The 26,852-nt window shown below is 41.4% G+C and overlaps 2 protein-coding genes across 3 annotated transcripts in view; both read right to left on the reverse strand.

Annotated features, from left to right (window-relative positions):
- Window positions 1–14,783, reverse strand: part of myh14 (myosin, heavy chain 14, non-muscle) — a 32,505-nt gene extending 17,722 nt beyond the window's left edge. For both annotated transcript variants that reach the window (XM_083918429.1, XM_083918430.1), the window contains exons 1-13: window positions 14,644–14,783; window positions 11,057–11,243; window positions 9,358–9,564; window positions 7,891–8,047; window positions 5,938–5,965; window positions 4,392–4,506; window positions 2,836–2,847; window positions 1,650–1,742; window positions 1,494–1,557; window positions 1,145–1,243; window positions 851–994; window positions 534–748; window positions 294–446 (exon numbers count right to left, since the gene is read on the reverse strand). In XM_083918429.1, the coding sequence (XP_083774555.1) occupies window positions 294–446; window positions 534–748; window positions 851–994; window positions 1,145–1,243; window positions 1,494–1,557; window positions 1,650–1,742; window positions 2,836–2,847; window positions 4,392–4,506; window positions 5,938–5,965; window positions 7,891–8,047; window positions 9,358–9,564; window positions 11,057–11,224 (1,455 nt within the window). In that variant the 5' untranslated portion in view covers window positions 11,225–11,243; window positions 14,644–14,783. The remainder of the gene's footprint in view (window positions 1–293; window positions 447–533; window positions 749–850; window positions 995–1,144; window positions 1,244–1,493; window positions 1,558–1,649; window positions 1,743–2,835; window positions 2,848–4,391; window positions 4,507–5,937; window positions 5,966–7,890; window positions 8,048–9,357; window positions 9,565–11,056; window positions 11,244–14,643) is intronic.
- Window positions 14,784–19,016: 4,233 nt separating this feature from the next.
- Window positions 19,017–22,759, reverse strand: kcnj14 (potassium inwardly rectifying channel subfamily J member 14; the record flags this gene model as incomplete). The annotated part of the gene is made up of 3 exons (XM_083918442.1): window positions 19,017–19,247; window positions 20,260–20,577; window positions 21,710–22,759. The coding sequence occupies 3 exons, from the start codon at window positions 22,757–22,759 to the stop codon at window positions 19,017–19,019; spliced, it is 1,599 nt and encodes a 532-aa protein (XP_083774568.1).
- Between the last annotated feature and the right edge of the window lie 4,093 nt (window positions 22,760–26,852).

The raw sequence follows: 26,852 nt of genomic DNA on the forward strand, positions 1-26,852 counted from the left end.
AAAGACTCAGTAATTCATTGATTATTGTAATGTAATGTAAACTATGGAAGAACGTTTGTGACTTGTGTTACACTGATTAGAACCCACACCACTATACCCTAATAACGCACTTCTGAAATAATACCAATTGTAACCTGTCTTCAAACAAGTAGAAATATAGGAAAACACTCACGCTTGAAAAATGAAATATCCTTCATCACAAACATTTCAGAACACATTCTGGGCTAAGGCAAGACCATCATCCCTTATGTTAAACTACCATAAAAAAACACACCATCATGACAGGAACAAACCTGGAAGATCTCAAATCCAGCGATATCAAGGATGCCTATGAAGGAGGCTCCCTGTCTCTGTCTGCGGTCCAGAGCTCTGTTGATCCTGTGGACGAGCCATCTGAACAGACGCTCATATGTGGCCTTCGCCAACGCCTCCACAGCAAAGTCAGCCTAGAGGAAGATCCAGGGTTAATACTCCACAGGGACAAATGTCTGTTAATCTGTAAGAGCATAAACGTTTATACACATAAATCTCACCTGTTCTTTCGTCTGGGCCTTCTGCACATACTCTCGGCCCACTTTAATTCTGGGAGTGAGGATGGCCCGTGTGAACTCCAGCATGTTGATGCCCAGCAGATGGCACAGTTTCTGAGCAGCTGTATCATCAGGCATCGAGGCCTGGTCGTGGTTCTTCTCCTTCATGAAGGAAATGTTCCCAAACTGGAGCACAGCAGAGATCACCTTAAGCATGGCTGAGGAGAGGTGAGACAGGGAGAGGGAAGGTGGTTTAAAGCAGGGATCAAATATGCAAAATGTGAACTACTTTCTCTTTTCTCGATCATCTCGTCTCTTACATATAGACTCCTCTGGGTTGAAGCCCATTATAGACATGGAGTCCATGGTCTGGGTGAAGTTCTCTGAATCGCTCTGACCAGGAACCGGGATGGAGCCTCCACTGAGAAAGCGGTACTCATCAGCAGTCCCCAAGAGCAGATCAGCTATGGATGGGAATAAAAAAGGAGAAAGAGAGGGACAGATTTAAAACATGAATTACTACAGGACATGGATACATTTTCACTAAAAAAACACTTTAGCATGTTCTGTAGTATAGCAGTATTTCATTATAACACTTTGGTTCTTTAACTAACCTTTTGTCGCCTCTGAGGTTCCACACAACAACTGATAAAAGATGTGGAACGTCCTCTCCTCCTTGGCCTGACGGGTGGCCCGGGACTTTTCAAGGAGGTCTGCATTCACATGGTCATGGACTTATACACGTACATGTAAACCTTTAAAGATGCAATTAATATTGCACATTTTTTACAAATAAACAACCTGCAAGAGTACTCTTGTAAACATGAAGCATCTCAGGCCATCAAAAATAAACAAAGGGTCACAATAATTTTTGCGTAACTGTACTGTAAATAAGCCAGCTTACTACTTGGAGAGCTAAAGTGTATCAATCTTTCAAAAACCTTGAAGATATATAAAGGATACAGGTCTCGATGTTTGCACCAACAATGTACCCTGCAACATCAAAATTGATGCGGATAAATTTACCCTGAAAGAGAAGAAAAAGTGGTTTGAGTTCATTTCTATAGTAAATAATAAAACTGATGATCTGTTTGCATAATGTATCTTTTCTGCTCTTACAAATCTAGAGGAGTTGTCGTTCTTGACAGTCTTTGCGTTGCCGAAGGCCTCCAGTATGGGGTTGGCCTGCAGCAGCTGTCTCTCCAGCTCGCCCTGAGACACACAGGAGACGTCAGATCAGATTCACAGCACAACTGAGACAACAGCCTCAACAAAAGACTTCCATAGGACCTATCTACTAAAATGCACCATCTAATCCTGCTCTCTTTGGAGTACCTACTGATCTGTTATATAAAACAAAAGCATGACTCATCCTTGAAGAGCAGTGACACAAAGCGGTGCATTTTAGGGCCCAAAATAACATCTACAAATGCACCATCCCCAGACCCAGGAACACGATTCTCAACGTCAAGTTAGGGGCCCTCATTAAGCTTCGTAAACAAAAATAAGGGCATCAATCATGCTTTACATTTAATTTGTTAAAGTTTAATCTCCTTTATCATTAAAAAGCAATCTCTAGAAACCAACTACGTGTAAGTTGAGAACCACTGTTGTAGAAAAACAAGGGCAAAGGGAAGCTGCAGATTTAGATGCTAACATTATACACAGCCTACATATTGGCTCATTCTAGCTAGCTGCAATGCATTACTGCAGTTGTCGCATTGCCAGGGCAACAGCTATTGATGCAGCATCAGCATCAGCAGCCAGTGATGGGGAGTTACAGGAGGTGGTTATACTGTAAATACTGTTAGGGAATGCACACAAGCCAACACCAAATGCAGATACACAAACACACACAGAGAAAGAGGTCAGCACTTATTTAAGTGTGTACACTTTTTTTTACTTTTTACACACACATTCACGGCTTCAACAACCCAACCACACCCACACCTGAATCTGCACTCATTCAACCTACACACATATTGTACAGTTAATGTGATTAAAACCTCCTCTACAGCAGAAATGCTGCACAGTTCTACGGGTGGCATCTACAAGTCACTGGGAATGGGAAGCCAACCCTCAGCCCACTGAGGAGAATGGAATAAAACGTGCCAAAACTAAAGACCCAGAAATCCAGGATTAATTCAAATAAAAGTCAAAAAGAAAATCACTATAGAAGACATGATTCTTCTCGTGTATCAAGAGTCATGTCAGCTCTGGTTAATATTCTACTTGGAAAGTTTTTTTGACAAAATATGACCCCCAGTGAATAAAGCCCAAGTTGTCTAAATGCTTTCATACTCACATATTGCATACTCTGAAGAATTGTGTGTGTGGGGGGGGGATGAAGTTTTAGGAGAGAGAAGAATGGGTGGATGGGTGAACATATGGTTGAGATAAACAAACAAACAAACAAACAAAAAAAGACAAATAAGACAACAACAATAACAACAACAACAGTAATAACAACAAAGGAATACAAGCAAGCAAAATCAAATATACTGTAGGTTTGACTGTTGAACCACATCAGTGCTGACAGTTAAATGTTACTCTGCTGGTTAGTCAGTATCATTGTGGAGGTCATTAAGCAGGAAATAGGACGGGAAAAAAGCACAGGAGAGCAGGATAGAGTTGACTCACCCGGTTCACCAAAGTACAGCCTCTTGTTAAGGACCTAGAGCCGTCCATCTGAACACGCAGGAAAGCGAGAAGGAAAGTGCAGAAAGAAGAGAATGAGGGGAAACAAGTGGAGGAAGGAAGGTAAGGAAAAACTGCTGAGAAAAGTAGAAACAGATGACTGATTGACAGAGAAAACCCACTCCCAGAGAACATTATTTGTACCCACAGAAAAAAATTATCCTCTTCCAACCCACCTGTCTTATAATTATACAAATCAGACAGTATGAATAAATAAATTAATAACGAGGAAAGTGATGCGATAGAGGTTCAAGAGAGAAGCAATTGTGAACTAAATCATCACTGAAAACACTGCAACAAAAAGGTGGTTCATGTCGGGTTAAGGGAATAGTTTAGAGGGGAAATATGCTTATTCACTTTCTTTTTGAGAAATAGATGAGCTGATACTACAGCTACAACGATAGGTCGATTTATTAATAGTTGTCAATTATTACTTTAACTGTTGAATATTTTGATAATTGATTAACTGTTCTGAGTCCTATTTTAAGAAAAAATGTCCAAATCCTCTTGATTTCTTTAATCCTCTTTGACAGTAAACTGAAAACCAAAATAAGACATTTGAGGATATCATGTTTTGGGCTTTAGGAAACACTGATGGACATTTTTCACAATTTTCTGACATTTTGTAGGCCAAACAATTAATCGATTATCAAGAAAATGATCAACAGATTAATGAAAATAATGTTGATATCACTGGAGGCAGGGGGAACAGCTAGCTTAGCTCTGTCCAAAGTTCAACATCACACCTAACAGCACTTCTAAAGCTCGCTAATTAACTAAATCTAACCTCACTATGAGGATACGACTCACAGAATTCACTGTGACTGGCTGTACAACAGGAAATAGTTACAAGACATAACTTCCCATAAAACTCCAAGCTGTCATTTTTAGTTTATTTGTGTTTTTGAACAACTTAAACAAAAATGACACAATGTGTTAATTAATGATGTTTCTTCCAGTCTTTATGCTAAGCTAGGCTAATTGCCTCCTGATTTCAGATTTGACACAATAGTGGCATCAGTCTTCTCATTGCACTCTCTGATAAAGTGAATAAGCGTATTCCCCAAATATTCCTCACCCCTTCATTCTTAATGTTCCTAGAAGGCCCTACTTCTCCTTATATGTTGTTCTTTTTATCCTTACTTTGCCTTTACTGCTACGTACCTGTCCAGCGTCCTTGTTCCTACCCAGAGTGCTACCCTTGTGGGAGGAGGCAACGTGAGCCAAATACTGGATGACTTTCTTAGTGTTCTCTGTTTTTCCAGCTCCAGACTCGCCTCTGTAAGACACACACACACACACACACACACACACACACACGCACAATAAATACCATTCTCTTTACAAAACAGTCCATCTAAAAACACATATGGTCTCAATTATGAATGGTATATTTAAGCATTTTAAAGAGCAAGAACACACAGGAACAAGTCGCCAAACATTCATTCATAACACCAATAAATATAGAGCCCATGCAGTGCATTCAAAGCCACAGGCTTAAACAGAAAGCAGGTGTGGAAGATACAGTACATGTCAGTATTGTTGCTTTTGGAGAAGAACCAAGGAGAATTGAGTAAAAATAGCAGCTGTAAAAGATCTAAAAGAAGCAGACGCCTTGTCCCAAATACACTGATTCAAGATGAACCTAAAGTAGGATCCTTGACAAAGACAGGAAGAGTCTAGCAGGAAGACATGATGACAGGGAGACAGATGGCAGGTAGACAAACCGTGGGTAGAAACAGAAAGGAGGATGCATTCACATTACAGGCCAGACTTTTTGCTAAGATTTGATTTTTCTGTCTTGATTCTTTGAGTTCATATTTGAGAATGGCCCATAACAAACATCAGTGTAGTGATAGACTATAATTATCAGCCAATCGATTAATCAGGTCGATCAATGCCATTTTGGGATAATTGGCATTGGTGCCTGCGCTCACAAAGCCAATTAACTGACTGTTGTGGAAAGAAGTTAACGCTCCCACTTGTGTAAGTTTTGCCATTCTACGGGCAGATGTTGGCGTCATAGTAGCAAGCCTTCGACCAGCTAAACTAGCATAGAGGGATTGAAAATACATTGTATAACCCCAGAACCCACTCCTATAACAACATGATATCTGCATCAACCGCCCTGTTCTCTAAAAAGGAACAATTGTAGATATATTATTTGCCTTGAATTTGCCTTTGGCATTTGAATAAAAAAAATCTAATTTGATCCACATTTGCTTTAAATGTTAATATGTTGCAGTAACATTCATATGTGCATGGGTAATGAATGGCTCCAATTACACACAAATGAAGTCACATGAAAGCACACCAGACTAGGGCTGCAACAGAAGTAAATCCCTCATCAAAAATGGCAGAAAATTGAGTTTTCAGCTTCTCAAATATTAAGATTTTCTCTGTTTTATATCATACTAAAATGAATATATCTGGGTTTTGGACTGACAACTCAAGAAATGTAAACAATGACATGAAAAACTGTGAGGGACACTTTTTTTTTTTTTTTTTTTACTATTTTCTTACATTTTATAGACCAAACAAATGGATCAATTGCGAAAATAATCGTTAGTTACAGCCCTGCACCAGACACAAACATGCACACACTTCAACAGAGGCAAACAGTCTCCATGTGACCCGTACAAATATTTTCCTCACGGCAAAGTATAAAGCATTCACAAACACACACGAAGCCCTACAGCAGGCTACTCACGTGCAGAGGATCGCCTGATCTTCTCTGTCTGTGAAAGAAAAAAACAATGCGAGGATAAGTGAGTGACATACAGAATGATAAATGGGTGTTAAACATGCGGTTAAATACGTGGCTGACAGGACAGCAAACTCAACATCAAACAGCTACAAGGATCCCAACACCACACATAATAGGGTCTACGCATGTTGACATATGATTCCTTGAAATAACACACTGTAAGGTGGTGTATGGAAGTAAGGAGGTTTTAATGCCAGTGGTTGGCTCGCGTTACAGGAAGCCTCCACCTCCACTAACCAGGCATGACATCTCTCTCAACACAACCAGTCAAGGCAGATGACCTAGAGCCCAGTTACGCTGAAGGTTTCTTCCTGTTAAAGGTCCCAAATAATGCTCATTTTCAGGTTCATACTTGTATTTTGGGTTTCTATTAAAACTAATGTTAAAAAAAAGATACTATTTTTCTCATATTGTCTGTCCGAATATACCTGTATTCACCCTCTGTCTGAAACGCTCTGTTTAAGCGCCGGTCTCTGTAAGCCCCCCTCTGAAAAAACCTCAGTCTGTTCTGACTGGTCAGTGTATCCAGATCCTCCTCATCTGTGCTCTCTGTGTTTCTGCACCATCACTGCAGTCGAGGAATGACTGAAATGGCCCTGTAGCAGCATTTTTCTACCTTTATACACACACACACACACACACACACAATATAGTATAGTTTTGACTGTGTTGTTACTTTGAAAATATTTATATAGCCCCTCGACCTGCTTAGATAATAAAAAAATATATGGAAATTTTTTACAATATGGGACCTCCTAATAAGGTCCTCCTTGCTGGTAGTATGGCCTAAACCTGCTCTAAAGAAAAGGTGTCATGAGACAACTTCTGTTGTGATTTAGATGGACTCGCAACACAAGCTTTGATGGGTAATAAATAATATGTGGCACTAGCCCTCTAGCTCACCGCTCCTGCCTATCAATCTCTGACTGGGCTCTGGCATGTCAGTCACTCCTTCACTAAAGGAGCTTTTCCACAGCAGACGTGTTTGCTTGTCGTAGTAGGAAAAGCAGAGGTGAAACTGATAAGAATAACGATGACTCTGTTTCATTAGGTGTTCCACTGAGTCAGCATGCAAATTACCAGGACCTCCCCTTAGTGGAATGCAGCTATCATAGTTATTGAATACACCTGTGCTACTATGACATGTCAAAATGTCTGCCTTGAAAAAGGTCTATGAGCACAATGCAGGGAGAAGCCGGTCACCAGATGAACTGGTCTCTCCAGGCTGCTAAACCACACAACACTGGTAGTCAGTGGGTGGACACTGTTTGCAACATTACCTTGAAGTATTTAAGATTCCCACACATTCAGTCTAGAAGAATTTCCTACTGGTCCTACAGGTTCAATCACTACGGTAACAAACCTGCAACCTACCCTGAAGGGGGAGGGAGGCGCAAAATATATAGACACGTAGCCTTATTTGTCCCGTCCTGCTATCTCAGGAGGACACCCTGAGGCAGTGACATTGCTCAATCAGCCCTTAACTGCTTTTAGATGGTTTCTCGGAATTCTCTCTTATGAGCTAAATGTGACAGGGCAGGGCCTAAACAATGTCTGTCATGCACTGTTGTCACAAGTATAGTATGTGGTTACTATCATCATCGCAACAAATATACAACATCACTGTTCCTTACACACCTTACTCTTCAAATGCCACGCCTGGAAATCAAAATACAGTCTTGCCCATTTGTTTTCCAGTTTAAAAGGCTTATGATAAGAGCCACGAGTCAAGAAAATACCACACCTAATAGCGCTCATGGTGTGTCTCAGCGATCAAAGATCACGGACGGGATTCTTTACCACGTTCCATCCCAGATGGGCTGATAGCTGATGTATGTGTAAGCTAGAGTATCAAGAGTCAGTCAGGGGTCAGAGGTCACTGATAGTGTTGAGTACCTTGTAGCATGCTGCGATAGGCCGCCTCTGATATGGCGTAGATGTGTGGAGGCATCTCGTGGCGTTTTTTCCCCCGGTACATCTCCACGATTGCTTCTGTGTAGATGGGCAGGTTCTTATAAGGGTTCACCACCACACAGAACAGCCCTGAATATGTCTGGAAAGACACAGAACAGAGACATTTACAGCACTTTATTTCACCAACAACTAGAATATCAGTCCAGTCAGAATAAACCTGCTCCATTTTGTTTTAGGCCTGTTTAATGACCTTCTGTTTTTGACAGAACACATGCTCGGTCTCTTGAGTTAAGTGGCTTGTTCGTGATTCAGTCAATAATTGTGGGTGGCTTGACCTCTGCCATTTGATGACTGCAGGAGTAGCATATTTTTATTAAATGATTGCTTCAGCAGTAAAACAAAAATGGTGTCAAGCACTCAATATAGCTCTGTCACTGACTTGATTCAATATATTATTCAGGTCAGCATTGTTCTCCCTGATTACTTGTTGTAAACAACACTTTATCTGAACATTGAGGGAATTGTCAAATTGATTTCAGTCAAGCAATCAAACAGTCATACATTTCCACACTGATACTACATATACATATTTTGTAGTTCATTCAGAAACATTTTAGCTCATGTAAATGCAGCTTTCCAAACAGTGTCCATCCACAGTGGTAGTAGTCTTTCATTGCCAGACATTACTGCAGCACTGGATACGTATTATGATTCTGGTATAGGGGAAGAAAAACCACTCTGTATTTCTTTAAACCAATCACAATCATCTTGGTTGGCGCTAAGCCCGACAGCAAAGGAGACAGGAGAAAGTCTAAAATCCATTACAACGTCTGCACTGTACATCCAGTAGGCCAGACTACGCTGTTGGTTACATCTTGTACATGTTCTCATAGTTGCACTCCAGCTGTAGTGAAAGTCATGATGACACATACCACTCGTATCTTGTCGTTTTGAAACACACCTCTCAAAGTTATTCCAACACTCTATCCCTGCTCCTCTCTTAATCTTTCCTCTCAGCAGCATCTTCCATCATTCATACCATTAATTGGCAGTTCAAATACACTTAAATGCCTATATATTATTCTGCTTTACTATATGCTTCCTGGGAATGTCAATTATCATTGGCTTACATCACTAAAGCTTCCATTTATATCTCTTCTTTGCACTCTCGCCCCCCTCTTTTCTGTAGGAGAAACTGGAGATGCCTCCCACAGCCTCCACACACACGTGAACAACTCTGTAAACTGACTCCTCACCTCTCTTACCACCCCGTATCAGTTACACAGGAGATGCCAGAGGAGCTAACACACGCATGGACATCACAGACTGAATGTGCACACAAACATGAATGTATGTGAGGATGTGCATTGGCGTGAGAACCACAAGTTCTTTATTAGTCATTTGATGTGAACACCTTCTCACCATGCATTCATTGTTTTGTTTACTCACATAGATCAAGCCAGAGTAGTATCTCTCTCTCAGGTTGTGCAGCACCGAGGCTTCGTTGAGGCAGGTGAGGTCGGCCATGTCCTCCACTTTGCTGAAGCGCGGGGGGTTCATCCGTTGCACCTCCTCCCTGGACAGAGTCAGCTTCCTCTGGCTGTCTGTCAGCTCAACCTCCACCTCATCGCCTCGCTCCTCACGAATACTGGCCGACTGAGGGCAGATAAAGAGAGAGATTAAAGAAAGAAAGTATGGGAGATGAAGGAAGATACAGTTTCTGTTCAATGTAGAAGATAACTTGCTTGAGATGGGTAAAACAGCCCAGTCTTCAACATAAGTGCATTTATTGTTGTCAAAATGTCACGGTCAGTACCAAACAAGAAAGGCATTAATAAGATATGCTGTGAGGAAATCAATGTCAGGATAATCAATCATCAAAGATTAATCTCTTGTAGAGGTTAATGTGAATGTAACAAGTCATTCATTGGATTTAAAATAAAACAGACTAAACTGTGCAGCTGTGAGGAGTTATTTGTCTCAAGCTAGTTTCATTCTGAAAATGTTAATTCATTATGCACTGAAATGAATAGAAACTAAAAGCTACTTATCAGGTAGAACATCAATTAGAAAATCAATGTAGCTGTAATGTTTATTTGTAGGTACTCAGCTATAACATAGAAAAAAACTCAGGTCTAGTCATTCTCTACTCTAACCCAGCTGGCCTGCATAAAAAATGAACCCCCAATCGAAAATATATTTGTGAAAATGTTTGACAGAATCTCCGCCAGTGAGATTTAGAGTATGAGTAGTGACTGTATTCAAAAGCAGACAAGAATAGACGATGAGAACGTCTCAAGATAGTCATGCTGTTGGTCTTGTCCTTGTTTGACAGGAAGCAATCAATTCTGGGTCTGACCAGGTCACAGGACTCCGCTACACTTTATTCTCTCTGCTACTTGACATGCACAACACACAAAATATGTTGCGCGTGCGTGGGTGTATATTAGTCACAGATTAAACTACATGCTCAGATTGTGAAACCATGTGTGTCTCTGTGTTCTACTGTATGAATGTGTATATTTGATAGGTGCATGCGTGACTGTCCTACAGTGTCATTCTCAGATCATGAGAATAAAATGAAGTCAGTGTCTTTACAACGGCCTCTTTAACATTAGGAGGCTGAAGGAGCGTATTGTTCTATTCATAGAGCGCTCTATGAAACCAGTCCAGCAGAGACAGGGAGACTCTGAGATAAGACTACAAATTCATAAGTCACATCCTACAATATGCACCAATGAAAACTCCTGATGTGCATTATACAAGTAACCAGGACCAATTAAATAAAGGATTATTATAACATGGGCCTTGTGACATTCATTTATGCGTTAGAGGGCATCAAAAGGAAAATTAAGAAATCTAATAGAATGAAGGAAAGCATGGAAAATAAGGTATTGTCATGAGAATAGGAACCTCATAAAATATGATAACATGCGTGTACAAAGACTCACACCCTGTGCTGCTTTGCCTCACCTGTTTGACACACCTTCAATCGAAGGCACACACTTGGAGCTAATTATTTACCACAGGATTAATACTGTACTTTGATGCAGCTTGTTTAATCTCTTTCCATCTAGTATGATTTTAATTAGACGTTGGTGCTTTTTGAAAACAAAAAGTCATCTGCTTCTCTCAATACCCGCCTTACCTCAAAGCCATGCTTCTCTGATGGCACCCACACCAGCCTCTTAGCCGCCCAGTCGGCCTGGCTGGCAGCGGAGAACATAGAGTTGGAGGTGGGAGACCCTGGTGGCGCCGCCCCCGACATCAGGAAGTGGGTGATGTCATTGACACCGCCCCCCGTTGGCTTGGTCATGGTTCTGGTTCTACTTGCACTGCATGAGAAAGGAATGGGAGACAAAAATATTAGGAATAATAAAAAGTGACAGGCCTACTACTGTCATGTAGGAGGCTTGAATCTGGAGTGCGGATGATGGTAAGGACTGTCAGACGGTGACACTGATGTGATTCTGTGTCAAAACACACACACACATACTATAAAGACAGAGCAGTAGAAGCACGCAAGTAGCATGCAGGCCATATCCAGCTGAGATTGGGTCAGGGATGGCCTAATTGAAAGACAGCAAATCAGGGAGAGGAAAGGAGGAAGAAAGAAAGAGCGATTGGTGGGTGGAGGGATGGAGGGTGGAGGAAGAGCAAGATACATCAATCGACTGAGTAAACTGACATGACAGCCAGAGGGGGAGGGATGGCAAGGAAGAGTAAGAGGGGAAAAGAGTGGGATAGCAGTGAGGAGAGAGGATGGAAATGGACTGAATCTATTGTTAACTGAAACTAAAGGACGCACCCTCCTTCTAGTACAGGCCGCTCAGACGAGATAAAACTCGAGTGAAGCCCCCACTGACAGCTAGTGGACTGGACACAGTGGACCCAGTGCCCTGTGAAAGAGGAGGTGACAGTAGCTAGAAGTGTTCACTACTCTGAAACATGAAGGCAACCTCCAGTCAGAGTGGCTCTAGCTACAACAGGATGTTTCTAGATTTGTTCTGACAACTAATAAATAGGCCTAATGTTCAGTTGTGATTTCGTGAGAGAAGTTCTCTCTCTGGAGGAGAACTTGAGACTCAAAACTTTACATTCAGGCTAGGAAGGGTGACTTTGTTTCAGATGGGCTAGCTGCTTGCCCGGTTCAGGATGGCCAACATTGACTACTCAGTGGTGACCGTCACCCACGAGATATCAGATAATTACAGCTGAAACAATAAGTCGACTAACAGATAATAAATCAACAACTATTTTGCCAATCAATTCATGATTTAAGTCATGTTTTACATCATAGAAATTCTCTCTCTTTTGTGTTATGTTCTCTCAGAATTTGTGATACACATTTCTTGCTATTTGCTGATTTTCAAAACACCAAACAATGAATCAACAAAATAATCACTAGATGAATCGCTAATTAAAATGTTACTAATTATAGCCATGGACATTAATGTAGCTCACAGTCTATTTAATGGACTAAGTACATAGCAACGACACTTTTGTACACTACTGTTTTTCTAGGAGACCAGAAAGACAGCTCTCACGGACATGTTCATGTGAATCTTTGGAATCTGACGACCTTAATTTCATGTGACAATCGTAAAACACGTAAAACTTAGGAATGAAACCCTTCAAGCAGTCCCACTGGAACTCTGAATGACACATAACAATTTTGATGGTGCTGTTCTCTTAAGGAGCTAGCTGGTACAGTGGTGATATCAAAATAATGTGTAACATTTCATATAATCTGCGTTCTTATATATGTATAATCTGATTATGACACAAGGTCCTCTTAAGTAAACATAGGGGATAAAGCATGCTTGAGTTTGAGCCAATGTCAACTTTGATCAGACAGGTAGACAATTGTAACTATTATAGGCGTCTCCATGCCTCCGCAGGTATGTCATCTGGCTTGATTCCTGCTGTCTCAGTTCTTTCCACTCTGTCTGTTCACGAAAGGGCCTGGTCCTCAACCCTGCCTTTACCATACCTGTTACTCCAATATGACTCTGGGTGTGGAGTCAACACGGTGACAAAAGAGTCACCACCACCCAGCCACTAAGTATGTAAAATATGTGATCCTTGATGGCATAAAACAGCTGTGCATCTGTTTTTCAGAGTCTGGTGTTATTCTAGATTTTCTTATAGTCAAAGAAATCACTTGAGACGCTTTATAATTTCTCTTCTCTGTCAGTGTGGGACTCAGCCCATTTGTTCCTTTAAAACATGTTCACAAGTATGTGGTTTTATGGCCTTTGTTTTACTACAAAAGTAGAACACCATAGTTTTTTAGCAAGCATAACTGAAACGGGAGTAGTGCTGTAGTGAGTGTTTACGTCACCAGAACAAGATCTGTGGGTTTTGTGAATAATCTAGTTTCTTTGTTCATGGTGATGAAAAAGCATGTGGTGACTTGCATTGAAGTGGCTGACTGATATGTTTTTAATAGTTTTTGGAAGGCAGTGGAGGTCTATGTACAGCAGAATTAAACTTTATGTCAGACCTTGGCTACACAGGCAATACCTCATCATCATCAGTTCATTGTTGCTTTTGGTCTATGTATAGATCGAGTTAACAATGAGATGAATATAGAATAGTCAGACCTATTATTCCTAAATCACCTTTAACAGCGATCATAGAAGACACTTTAGCTGCAGTGTAGGATGATGCTGACTCCCATCGATGCCACACACACACACACACACACACACACACACACACACACACACACACACACACACACACACACACACACACACACACACACACACACACACACACACACACACACACACACACACACACACACACAAAGACCTCACAGGTTGTCGCAGTACAGCCTGGACTGACCAGCAAACTCGTCCTGCAGCAGCTGGAGTTGCCAAAACCTGACTGCTCTCCTCCATAGCAACACTAAAAGCAGCAGCCCCAAAGACAATACCTTTCTGAGACTGAACTGAGGTCATTCACTGCGGGGGGTCCTGTGGTGTGTGTGTGTGTGTGTGTGTGTGTGTGTGTGTGTGTGTGTGTGTGTGTCTATCAATGAGTTAAACGGATGGGGGTGCAGCAGGAGACGCCTTTTCCTTCAGTTTTGTAGCATCAGTAATGATGGTGATAGCGTGTAATCTGCGCACTTTTATCGTACTGTGGGAGTATAGTTGATAATAACGCTACAATTACAGTGCGGCTGCAGAACAGTACAGCTGCTGCGTGACCCCTATATAAATTACCTGCATTATTTTTTTAGGTCTCTAGCTCCAGCACAGAAACTGACTGACGAAGGCAACCACACCTTGAACACAAGACATGAACAATCACATGAGCCCCAGCCTCTTATTAATTGACTCTGTGGACCGCATGCATGTGGCAGCCCCACAACCTTTTTTACTGAGGGGAAAAAGCTAGGTTTATTAGTATTATTATTATATGACACACAGATCACAGTAGGCCAATACCTTATAATGATATGGGTCGGAATCCCTTCTAATGTGGCCATTAGACAGACACAGTTTCCCTTAACCAGACTTCAGGTCATCTCGATGTAAAGCCTCTCTTCTAACATAAAGATCAAACCAGTATGAACGCCTCTAGTCCCATTTTGGGGCGTTTTGCCACCGCATTTATAGCAACGGTAGCGAGGTTAGCCCGGCTCCACTGAAATATGATACGTTCAGGATATATCACCGGCTATTTACGAGTTGGATTAAGAGTAAAGGCAATTAAATCTCTCACCTTCAGGCTCCGCTGTGTCGTGTTTAAGGCTGCGGTGCGAGGAGAACCGGGGTGAGGCTGTTTCGTGGGTATTTTCCTGCCTGATAGGTGTGTGTAGCCTACCGCATATGCGGCTTTTATCATTGCACCGCTCTCTCTCTCTCAGTGGAGCCGCACTCACACTCCTCGGTGAGAATAAAACAGAGAGCAGTGAGGGCAAAGCGGCGGCTTCAGCCCCAAAACACCAACTTCCTGCTAGAAGACCAACCAGGTAGGAGAAGACGGTTTTTAGTCAAGCCTTAAAGAGAAATAACGCCTATCACGGACTACAACCGAGCTTTAGACCCGCCTTGTGAATACGACGGTAACTGTCCGCCCCAAAGCTGGCATGAAACGGGTGCGGTGACGAATGGGGTTAACGGTACGACAAGAAGCTCAGCCGTTAACCAATGCTAACGGATAAGAGGCGGGGCTTAGTGGGATGGACGTGTCAAGCGGCCAATTGGAGCGCTGCAGCAGGTGTTCTGTGCGGCAGTGGGGAGATTTGAGCGCTCTTTGTTTACCACCCAGTGGCGGCGGGTGGCGGCAGACACAGATCTGGGATCGGATTTGTTTGAATCCGCGACCAAACGCAACCGACGGGTCGCTTTGAAATGATCTGACTCCAGGCGCGTGATTCAGATCATCCCAGGAAATCTGACTGAACCCGAGTGCCCGAGGTAGAGGCAGGGCTCTGGGGGCTAGCGGTTAATATTTACACCAATATTATACATTTTAAACGTGTATGCTGAGGTGGATTTGTTATAAAGTAAAGATACGTGATGAATAATATATTATACAGTTGTAAATACATATGCTGAAAATAACGAATGTGTTGTTATAAAGATAAGCAGTGGTTAATATATTATTAATTATGATTATTATATATATTATACATAAATACTACTAATTATAGAAAAGGGGTGGGGGAAAACTCAATTATACTTCCATCCACTCTGTCCCAGGAAATGTGAATTCTTTTTCTATGCTTTTCTATAACTTTCCTGTTGTTCAATCAATCAAACAATGTACAACATATAGGAACCAGAAGCCTTAAGTTTGTTTTTCCATTAGTAAATCATTTGACAAAATCAAAAAAATAGGGGAGATATTTTTAATGATTCTAATTGTTGTTGTTTTTTACATATCACAGGTTGTTTTCTCAGAATACCCATATTTTTCTAGAGGAATTTATATACTTAAATGATCTTTTACCATTATTGGCGGGCTATGTCTTAGCATGTAAATTCCAAAGATTATTATAGGGTCATTATTACGTCAACAAGGGATGTTTTATTCTTCTAATTTTTCACCGGTGATAGTTTTGCAGAAGTTTGGTCATTTTGACAATATAATAAAAATAAATCCAAACTGTCAAAGTTGTACAATTCTGTCATTAAGAGATATTTATAGTTTATAGACAGTTTTATCATTCTTCCCCTTCTTCCTGTAAAAAATAATTATCAGTACTATCAGTAAAAATATAAGAGTTGCATTGCCTTGAGGACATAACACATGCGCATAACAAAGACGGTTGAAATTCCTGCTGTGACAAAACAAGATTTTGTCATTTTCTTTGTGTCCAACCAGAGTCTTAGTCTCCGGCAGCCAGAGAGCTGTAAGAGTGGGGACATAAGCAAAATCTGCATCCCTTTTCTTTTACGGTTTGTTGAAATCTTAGAGGAGTTGAATATAAATACAAGAATTATAGCAACATTGATAAATTACCCAGTGGGTTTGCACCCGTGAGCTAAAAGAAGAATAAATAAAGAAGCAACCAATCATTTTAATTCAATCCCTGTGTTTTATTTGCTCTACAACACAGTTCAGTTTCACTCAGAAGTGCTTTGTGCCGACAGCTCTGACATTACCTTTCAGTGCTGGAGCAGAAAGGTATCCCTTCCTCTTTAGAAAAACAACATAAGAAAGGTAGCTACAGATTTTATTGGCTTCATTGTCACTCATTTATTAAAAATGCCTGTTAATATTACAGTATACTGTGTATTTTACACTATGTTTATTGTAAGTAACTATGATTTAAAACTGTAAGAAGTGAATCCTAAGCAACTGGTGAAAAAACTAAATAATCCATCTCCTTGTTCTTTCTTGGGTTTTTAAAAAGCGCTATCGTAGTTAAAGTTATGGTGCAGTAAGTTCAAGTTACAAGTGGAGGCAGGGTGAAGACACGACCCATCAAGCAGCCTATAAATAGAACATGGTAGCCATAAGGAGAAGCGTCAGGGAGGACACAAACATAAAACAGCATTAACACTAATTGTAACAGATCATGTTATCAATACCTCACCCCTGCCCCCCTGAGCTAACCATAAAAAACCTTTTCATAACTGAAGTGAAACACTACGACTGATGCATTGAGGTTAACGTGCTGATCCAGCAACACTACTGTGATGTAGAGCTTCATTAGTGATATTAGTCTCCATATACTATTTTAGTGCAAAGTACAAAGAACAAGTTGGACATATCATGATGCACACCTGACAATGACCTTGACCAACACCTTCTGTAATCAAACACTTGTGCAGGTGGCATAATTTACTGCAAATCATTCCAGGATCTAAAATAAACAAGAACATTTCAAGTGCTTTGTAATGTCACTACAAAGTGCAACTATTACATGTCTACAATACAATACAACTAAAAGCCTCTTAGTGTCATCAGTGCATGTTCATAGAGACTACTCAATTACTGAGCAGATTCACAGTACAGACGTTCTTGTCTATTTAGAACAACATCCTGCAAATATAAGTGATTGAAAAGAAACACTCTTGAATATAGCATTATGCAAATACACACAATAAAAATAAGCTTTGAGCACATTTCAAACATGAATCGACTGCTGCAGAGGAAGGGCCAGTTGCAAAGTATCTGGTTTGTTATGAAGGCACCACTCACTACACCACCACTAAACCAGCTGTAACACATTAGAATCAGAGTAGGGTGTCAGATGATTTTAAGGGCACAAAAATACAGAATAGTTTTATATGAATGTGGTGTATTTTCTAGTTCAATCCTCATCTACTAGTGCAGATGTTAGACGGATGTTTCATGTCTTAGAGATGCAGAAATGGCTCTCAGCTCAGTTATGTTCTAGTGATGTTGGAGATGACTTTAGGCCTCCTGTGCGTTTACAGAGTCCAAGAGAGCAACCCCTTTAACGTCCATAGAGAATCTATGCTGAGACACTTAAAATATTAAAATGTTATAGCTCAGTCACTAAGTACTACAATCCAAAAGTAACAGCGTAAAATGATACAGTGTGGTTGATTTTAGCAACACAAGACATGAGAAGATACGGTGGATAGTTATGCCAGAAATAATGTATAGTAATTAACTAGTCTGGACACAGCCAACATCATCTGTCATTGTGTATTACTGCAGTAGTTTGAAAATGACTAACACTACAATGCTACCTCTGACCACGTGGCATTCAACTCAACATGTTAATGAAGCAAATGTTACAATCAGTGAGCATCTTTTGCATGACACAAGCCATGACATAACATGGAAAAGAAACAGCTCAAAGTCGCTGCTAATTTTCAGCTGTTTCTCCATGTTACTGCTGCTGTGTTTTGGCTCTTAGCCTTATACTGAACTACATTCTCAACAGCCCCCACCAAGTTCAAAGTATCACTAAATGTGCACTATCCATACTTACCATACGAAAATAAAACATGACAATGATAAGTCAGCATCACAGTGGAGTACATTCCTGAGATGTACCTCAGAAGGTACACTACCGTTCATTTCATACAAAAGCCACTTCAAGTAGAGGCCAAAAAAGCCTGCACGTCATTAATCTGGAGGCGCAGTTGCAAGGTAGAGCCACCATGGGGTGCTGCTGTATATCCCGCCAGTCAGGCATTAAGAGACAGATGGGCGTGTTGTGGTAGTGACGGGCCAGATGTGAGACTTAGCAGACAAGTTTTCAATGATTCTGAAAGATTGCCAGGACCAATCAGACATTAAGCCAGTGTAGTAACCGTTCTCCCCAAAAGACTGACCCAAAACCTTATACTGTTTCTCTATCTGTTTGTTTCTTTTATACTGCATTTCTCAATCTATGGGCATACACATATCTAAATCATGCAAACATTTAAAAGTTCTAATGGATCTCTTGACTTGCTCCTATTCTGGACTTTCTGTCCTGTCTAATCACTGTAATCAATGTTGCTTCCTATGCTTTATCCTGACACTGGCCCTATCTACTTTTAATCCGGTCTCTCATTGTCTGCCCGTCCCTACCTGTCTAACCATCTCTTTAAGCCTGTTCTTCCTCTAAACATCTGGGTCAACTTCTCGTCTCTTTTACCCATAAAGCCTCCTATCCCACAGGTTCAGTTGTAGTGGAGATGTTCTGCAAGGGATTGCCTTCGGGTCGGTGGGGAGGGACACTCAGGGTCTTGGACAGGCTCGTCATCAGGGGAGACGAGCTGTAGAGCGACTTCGTTCTCATAGCAGAATGACGAGCGGGATCTATGAATGTACTTCTGCTCGGCCAGCTCTTTAGCGCTGCATGAAGGTGTGTTTGGGATTTCATAAGTCCGATGGAAGAACGAGTAGTCCACCTGGAAAAAGGGCAGAATGCGAGAATTTTATTGACAAGAGTCTATTGCAGTGCTAGGGGCTTTATGAGGCTGTATTTGGGCATAGACCCAATCACAACCCCTGCATACATACAATTCAACAGTGTTGAGCAAAAGGGGGCCAGTTTGCCAATTTCACATATCTCCTCAATGAAAATCAACCACCAGTTATCTACCCCAGAAGTCATTGTTGATGTTAGCGCAACATTCCAGTGAATCGCCAAAGATTGTTCATACTTCACGCTGCTGAAAATGTATACACTTCCTGTCTCCTAAGTGGGCGTGGCCTTGTTTCAAAGTGTAGTGAACGTCATGTGGATGGATAAAAGATATATGTGACATATGTGAAAAATGCCATTCTAGGGTCAGAATGTTGGAAATACACGGCTTGGGAAAAATGGGTCCAATATTTACTTTAGTGACTATGGGGCTACAAGGGATTGGTCATAATCTGTTCACATTTATTTCTCCCTCTCAGGACCTGCCACAAGTCTCCTTAAGAGACTAGGCAGTGACAAAAATGTGTGACAGATACAGGAAATGACTGAGTTGCACCATCACATCACAACAGCATGTTAACATGCTCACAATAACCATGCTTACATGCTGATGTTTCACAAATGAATGTTTACCATGTTCACCTCTAGTGTTTTAGCATGCCAATTAACACTAAAAAGTACAATGAAGGTTGATGGGGATGTTGAGCAGGTGTTTGATCATAACCAAATTACTGGACATGATCATCAGAATCATTAGGAGACATCGCTTGGGAGCCCTGAGTGTCTGTACGCCAATCAACCTGAAAATTGAGATATTTAAATTTGGAATAAAGTGGACCAACTGACCAACAATGCCATCCTTAGAGCCACACTTCTCCTCCTAACACTTAATGGTATGTTTAAATTGGTATCCATAACTTCATTATAGTTTGGATATTATAGATACATTAAGGATCCTTATTTTTCCTTTTATCTCTCCATCCTTCTTTTCTGACCTGGTAGCCGTGTTTCCTCTCGAAGAGCACTGGTTCGAATCGGTGTCCCCAGAGGATTTCGGAAGCCAGATAGGAGCTACGGCACTGTGTGGTCATGGCTGTGGCCTCTACCATGCCCTCGAGTATGACCACCACCTCCAATTCAGAGTCATTCTCCAGGGTCTTTCGGTCGATCTCAAAGAAGGGTGACTCGTCATTGATCTCGTGGACAATTGTCACTGGCGAGACCAAGAAGATGCGGTCAGTGCCAGTGTCAAAACCGACATTGAGGTCCATGTTATCCAGCGGAAGGAACTCTCCCTCTTCTGTCACCCTTGGCTGAAGTTGGGAATGGAGAGATGAAATAAAGTCACAAAATGCAAAAATTAATTTTCACACATGGGAAAATATTAAGCTTTTCAATATGAAACAACCATCAGCCAAAGGCAAATCAAAGTAAAAAATTAAAACCTAATTCTGGCTAATAAATGCAACAAAGTGCAAAAGAAAAGAGGACATTTATCTGTCATCTTGATTATTGTAAATTACATTTTTAAATACATTTGACACCATTTCCTAAGGTCATCTTTAGAAATTAAATGTCTGACCCAAAAGCTTAGTATTTGGTTGTTATATTCAGATGAATTTGACTATTCAAGTCATACCAACCATGCATAGGCTTATCACTCACCCAACCCTTACTATGGAACAATATCCAGCTCCAGCATTTCAAATTGTATTCATTTGATCCTCGCAAACATAATCCCATCTGCCCTGCCTGAACTTTGATATGGTCATGCTATTCAGAGATTTTGACCCCTTGACAACTCCGGCAGAGCGAATGAGAGAGACAGACACACACACACACACACACACACACACACACACACACACACACACACACACACACACACACACACACACACACACACACACACACACACACACACACACACACACACACACACACACACACACACACACACACACACACACACACACACACACACACACACACACACACACACACACACACACACACACACACACACACTTTGCCTTCTGAGATGATGGCATAACATTCACAAAAATAGGAGACCGGTTTAAAACTACCCACATAAGGCCAGACAGTAAACATAAGCTTAGATACAGTACAATCACCTAACCCACATGCAGCACACATAAGAGAAAATGATGAAGGACAATGGTTCTCAGTTAAAGAATTGTGGGCAAGTTAATCCATGGTAAATCTTCCTATCCCCTGAGGGAAAATAAAACAAGCTCTCATTAACTACGGTTCACAGAATACAGGCCAGATGGTCTCGGCGCGCTCTCTACTGCAACCTTTTTTCCGCTATCTCTCACAGCAAGCTCTATTTTTTGGGGGCAAGCATTTTACCATCATCAAATCACCTCGTTTCAAACACGGAACTGATCTTCTCTTATCATTGCCAAACTTTTATCCACTTACCTTCAGTACTTGTGCTCGAACATGTGCCTCTACCAGGTGGCTCTTGCGTAGGTTACCGACCCTCCACATCATGCAGAGTTTCCCGTCCCTCAGCGCCACCACAGCTGTGTCAGAGAACACCAGTGTCTCATTGCGCTTCTTGGGCTTGGCAATCTTCGCCATTACTGCCCCGATGATGAAGGCGTCAATAATGCAGCCCACAATGCACTGCAAAATGACCGCCATCACCGCCAGGGGACATTCTTCGGTCACGCTTCTGAAGCCATAACCAATGGATGTCTGCGTCTCCAAGGAGAATAGAAAGGCCGCCATGAAGCTGTTCACCTGGAGGAAACACGGCTCCTCAACCACTGCCTCTCTATCAGACTCTCCTCCAGACCCGGCCTCTCCTGATCCTGAAGAGGAACCTGAGCTGGGGGTAAGCCGAATGGAGAAGTCCCCATGCACGATGGCAATGAGCCAGAAGGCAAATCCAAAGAGCAGCCAGGAGAGAAGGAAGGAGAGGGTGAAGATGACCAGCATCCAGCGCCAGCGAATGTCCACACAGGTTGTGAAAAGGTCGGTGAGGTAGCGCTGGCCCCTCTCGCTCATGTTGACGAAGGTGACGTTGCAGCGTCCGTCCTTGCCCACAAAGCGCTGTCGGGGCCTGCGGCTTGAGCGCCTGTTGCGGCGGCGGTTGGTAGTGGAGGGGGAAGAGAGTGAATCCTTTTCAAAGGATGTACAGACTCCTCTTCCTCCTACACTACTGCCTCTTTCACTCATTAGTCCTGAGCACATTCGTTCTGCTTGCATCTCGCCTTCTCCTGCATCTCCCCCAACTCCAATTGCGCTCAGCCTCCGTGCATTGTTGGTGTTGCTCTGGAGAGGTAAAGTTTTGCCGTTCGGGGCATGGGTCGGGGAGGGGCTGGATGGGGTCCCTGACCCTGTTGGACTCCCCCCGGCCCTTGCCGTATCTGCAGCACTCTGTGCCAGCCTCATGACTTCCTCTTCCTCCACTGGCCCATCCACCACAGCACTGAAGCGGCGTTTCACACGTGCCGCACCCATCATGTAATATACAGTCTTTTTTCTCTCTTATGGTGCACAACAACTCCTTGATACAGTCAATGAAGTGTGTGGTGCTAACAACAGTCAGTCTTTCAGTCCATAGTGGCCAATGGTAACCAGAGGATAATTCCCTCCAAGACCATAGATCAGTCACTTACTTTCCCCAACTTGTAATGGTGTTTCCAAGTAGAGTCTATATTTCCAGTTATAGATTCCCAAAGTGGGCTTTCTTGAAGGAGTTCCACAGGTGCATTCATTAACAACCAAGGTCCTTAAACCATACTCACTGAGGGGGGCGAACTGAAAAGAAAGATGCCAGCAGCAGCCCAAGGAGTCTATTTCTGTGATGTCCAGTTTGCAAGAATTCTTTTGACAAGGAGTGGTAGGGCTGGTCTGACCTCAACAGACATCACAAAAGCATGCAGGATTGGTTCTGTTCAGTTCCAAACAATGAAAGGGAAGCCTCGAGCAGGCATCAAATGATAAAAGCTATAATCTGATATTGCAATGGAAAAAGAGGATGGAAACATGTAAAGGATATACAGCTCATTATAGGGTACATTTATAACATTGTGACAAGATGCATACAAGTCAGGCGACGATATGATAAAAACATTTCTGACATGCAGTCAAAGAAGAAGAAAAAAAACATGCCAATTCTTACGACCAAAGTTCTCTCCGGTTTCACAACCCCTTGGTATGGGCAGAAGGAAACAAAGAGTACAGTACTGTCAGTGCATCAAACGCCTACCACCCGCATTCATATTTCAGTGCCAATATGTCTGGAATACAGCACTGAATATAGTGCACACATTGAACTTTAAATTGCATTTGTCACCTTTGCCCAACAAGAGGGTCCCAACTGAAAGAAACATGTTTTGTTTGCCATTTCCTGTTTGATCATGTCACTGCTTTAACAATCTCACATTTTCTTTCTAAGGGTCTGCACATCTGTTTGATGGCCATTGTCAATTGGGTAAGGACTTGTTTTACTAACTGTTGTGTGAATAATATTGACCTGAAGTACAAAGCTGTTAGCAATCACCTGCAGCAGTTAGTCTCTTAGAGCAGACATACCTCATTACAGCTCAGCATTACGGCTGAGAAATCGCCTATGCCTGACAAAAGATAAGAAGGGAAGAAAACAACAGAAATAGTTTACTTAGATCTTTCTCCAAAACTACCTTTGCTTTTAGCTTTAAGTGGAAGATTGATATGGAGGAAAAAAAGGTAAGTACACAGGTCACCTTGGGAAGGTCGGGCGCCAAAGTTGAAAGATCAGGTGTGTGCCACAGAAGGAGAAGAGCTAAAGCCTCTGAGAGCGCAACTGATGTTTGGACCAGATCACAAAAGGCTTCCTGAACATCAGAGAGAGTTTCCACAAATAAAATAGAAGATTATCACATGCAGATGCAATGTGAAAATAACAATATGAAAGAGTAGCTTTGAATTGAAAATACTATCCAAAATACATGCAAAATGTATTCATATATAGGAATTATTCTTAATAATAAACAAAAGCTTAATAAAAAAGCAAAAGAGAAATGTTCAAATATATCTATGGAAAATAAAAAGGTATGCTTGTAGAGTCAGTATTAACCTTAACCAACCATTTCCAGAGAACTCGACTACTGAATCCTGACAAGTGTAGAGAGTATCCACATCCTCTTTGGAACAGCAGACAAAACCAAACCCTCAACCGTAACCCTGCACTGTAGTGCGTACAAAGAGAGCGAAAAACAATAGACAAGCTCCTGCTATAACTGTACAAATATAGACGAAACCATTTCATTCAAACAGTAACAGCAGGGCAAACAAAAGTCTATAACAAATGGAAATGGGGAAAGAGATCCCTCCTGAAGTGTGAAGTGACATAAGGGTTCATCTTTGCGTATGTGTTGACCTCCCTTTAGAACACATGTTCGGTAAAAGCATTGAGCTTTTGGGGGGAAAGTCAAGGGAAGAGTCTGCGGGTTTTTTAGTCCTATTTTTCTGAGTTGTTAGTTGTCTGTTTTGGCGTCCCTTTGCTTTAGGAGCTTCTTGTTTAGCGCACTGCCAGTCTTGAAAAGGAACAAGAACAAACAAAAAGAGAATGACAATTAAAGGCAAGTTAAGAAATTACAGTAACATACTTCAGTAGTTATCTTGTCAAAAAAGAGACCTTTCTCTCTTGAAATCATTGCATATATTCACATTTCATATCAATTCAAATCTTAAGTATGCTGTTGTGAAAAATTTGAACGGATGATCCTACCTACCTTTTATAGTGTAACTCTTGGGTTTCTCTCATGCCGTCCTTGGGTCGTGAATTTTTCCCTGAGACACTCTTAACTTGAAGAACCAACCTTAAAAGGGAAAAACATCACCCATATGTACCTGTGAAATAATAGAAAAACAGAGAGACAGATATTTGTCATTTTCCCTTTGTATCTTCTGAAAATAATTTATGTACATTTGGGGAAAAAACAGCATCTGAATAAACACCAATGTAATTCTGAATATCTTACAGGGAATATAAGAATGGGCATACTGATGTGGAGATGAGTTTATAGGGAGGAACTAGGTGGTTACCCAAAAGAACTGAACTGCAGGGCCCTCATTTTGTGTCAGAAAACCAAGTGGCACAGGGTGAGTAATCTTTGATAAATAAACAACAGTGGATTAAAGCCAATAGACTGGAAGAATTGGAAGGGGATTTTCTTGGTCAAAGGTTGAGACTAGGATTGTAGATCAGATGAAGAACTGAGATAAACCGGGACTCTCGGTTGGGGGTGAAGAGGTAGTATGTCTTGCTGTGGAGATGACGATATGCTGTGGATTACAGCTGCGCTTGTGACTTTAGTAATCTCACCGATGGTTTTGCAAATCCCCTAAGGATTTACGTAAGAGCCATACCGTTATAGAAGGTGGCAACAATATCTATAAAATACACAGGATATGTAATGACATTTACAGGATTTAGGATCAAAAGGAAACAAGTGGTTTATGGTACTGAATCTAACATGTCACCCTCTACCTGGGCTGGGTTATATGCCCAAAATCTTTCTCTCACAATATAAGTCATTTCATTATCTTGATATATCACAACATAGCATGTTTTCTGGCAAATCAATAAATAAATAGTCTATATGAGATCCACATGGTAAAGCCTCATTTTGTACACTGCAAATCAAATACTTGACAAATAAAAAGTACTGAGTATTTTCTCTTTTTGTTAACAAATTCATTGCAAAATTACCATTACGTGCAAGATCCCCTTCCCCTACTTCCCACCCAGCCTATTTTCAGCACCCTTGCTCAGACCACGACTGTCTTTGAACTCGGCTTTCATTCTGATCTCCACTACAAACCAGTCATGTTTTGTGACTGTATCTTGTATGGTTATCTGGCAAGGGGCATAAAGTGGGTGACCAAAGCCCCCTCCATACTTCCTACCCCCCTTGCTTGGAAAACACTCATCGTCAAGCTAAACCTTCATTTTGATCTCAAACCTGTGACATTTCGTGACTGCACGGTTTGGATGCTAGCATGGTGACAGAATCTGTCCACAGACGTATAAACATCTGACAAAATACGCAAAACCACCTCTGTGTTAGTTCCTGTTATAGTAGTTGTCTCCAGGACCATATTTTGCCATGATGACACACACATAGACTCACAAAGGGAAAGCAATACTAGCATCACTGTTGCAGCTGGTAAAAATTAACATTTTTATGTTTTTTTTTGACAATTTATATCATTACATCACCCAGCCCTACCCTTTAATTTAAAATGGTGTTCCCTCTGATCCCTGAGACATTCCATGTGGATGAATAAATTAACAATTAAGAGCATCCTGTTGGCCAGCGTGACCAACATACAGTCTGCTGAATAATTGTCCCTTGGTGTGATGGACCCTCATGCTTTAATGGTGTATCTTTCTTAGAGCCATCTCTTATAGTGTGAGGTTAGCATCGCCCTGGTTCCCTCAACAATCTGATTATTGCAGACTATAAGCTCTGTGACAAACAAAAGTTTTGTTCTCAAGATAATCTTCACGAATAAAGACCACTTTTATGATTTTAATAGCATGAATGCCATTGCCAGAAGTTAAATA

Source organism: Echiichthys vipera (genome assembly GCF_963691815.1).
Source record: "Echiichthys vipera genome assembly, chromosome: 8".
Classification (NCBI taxonomy): Eukaryota; Metazoa; Chordata; class Actinopteri; order Perciformes; family Trachinidae; genus Echiichthys; species Echiichthys vipera.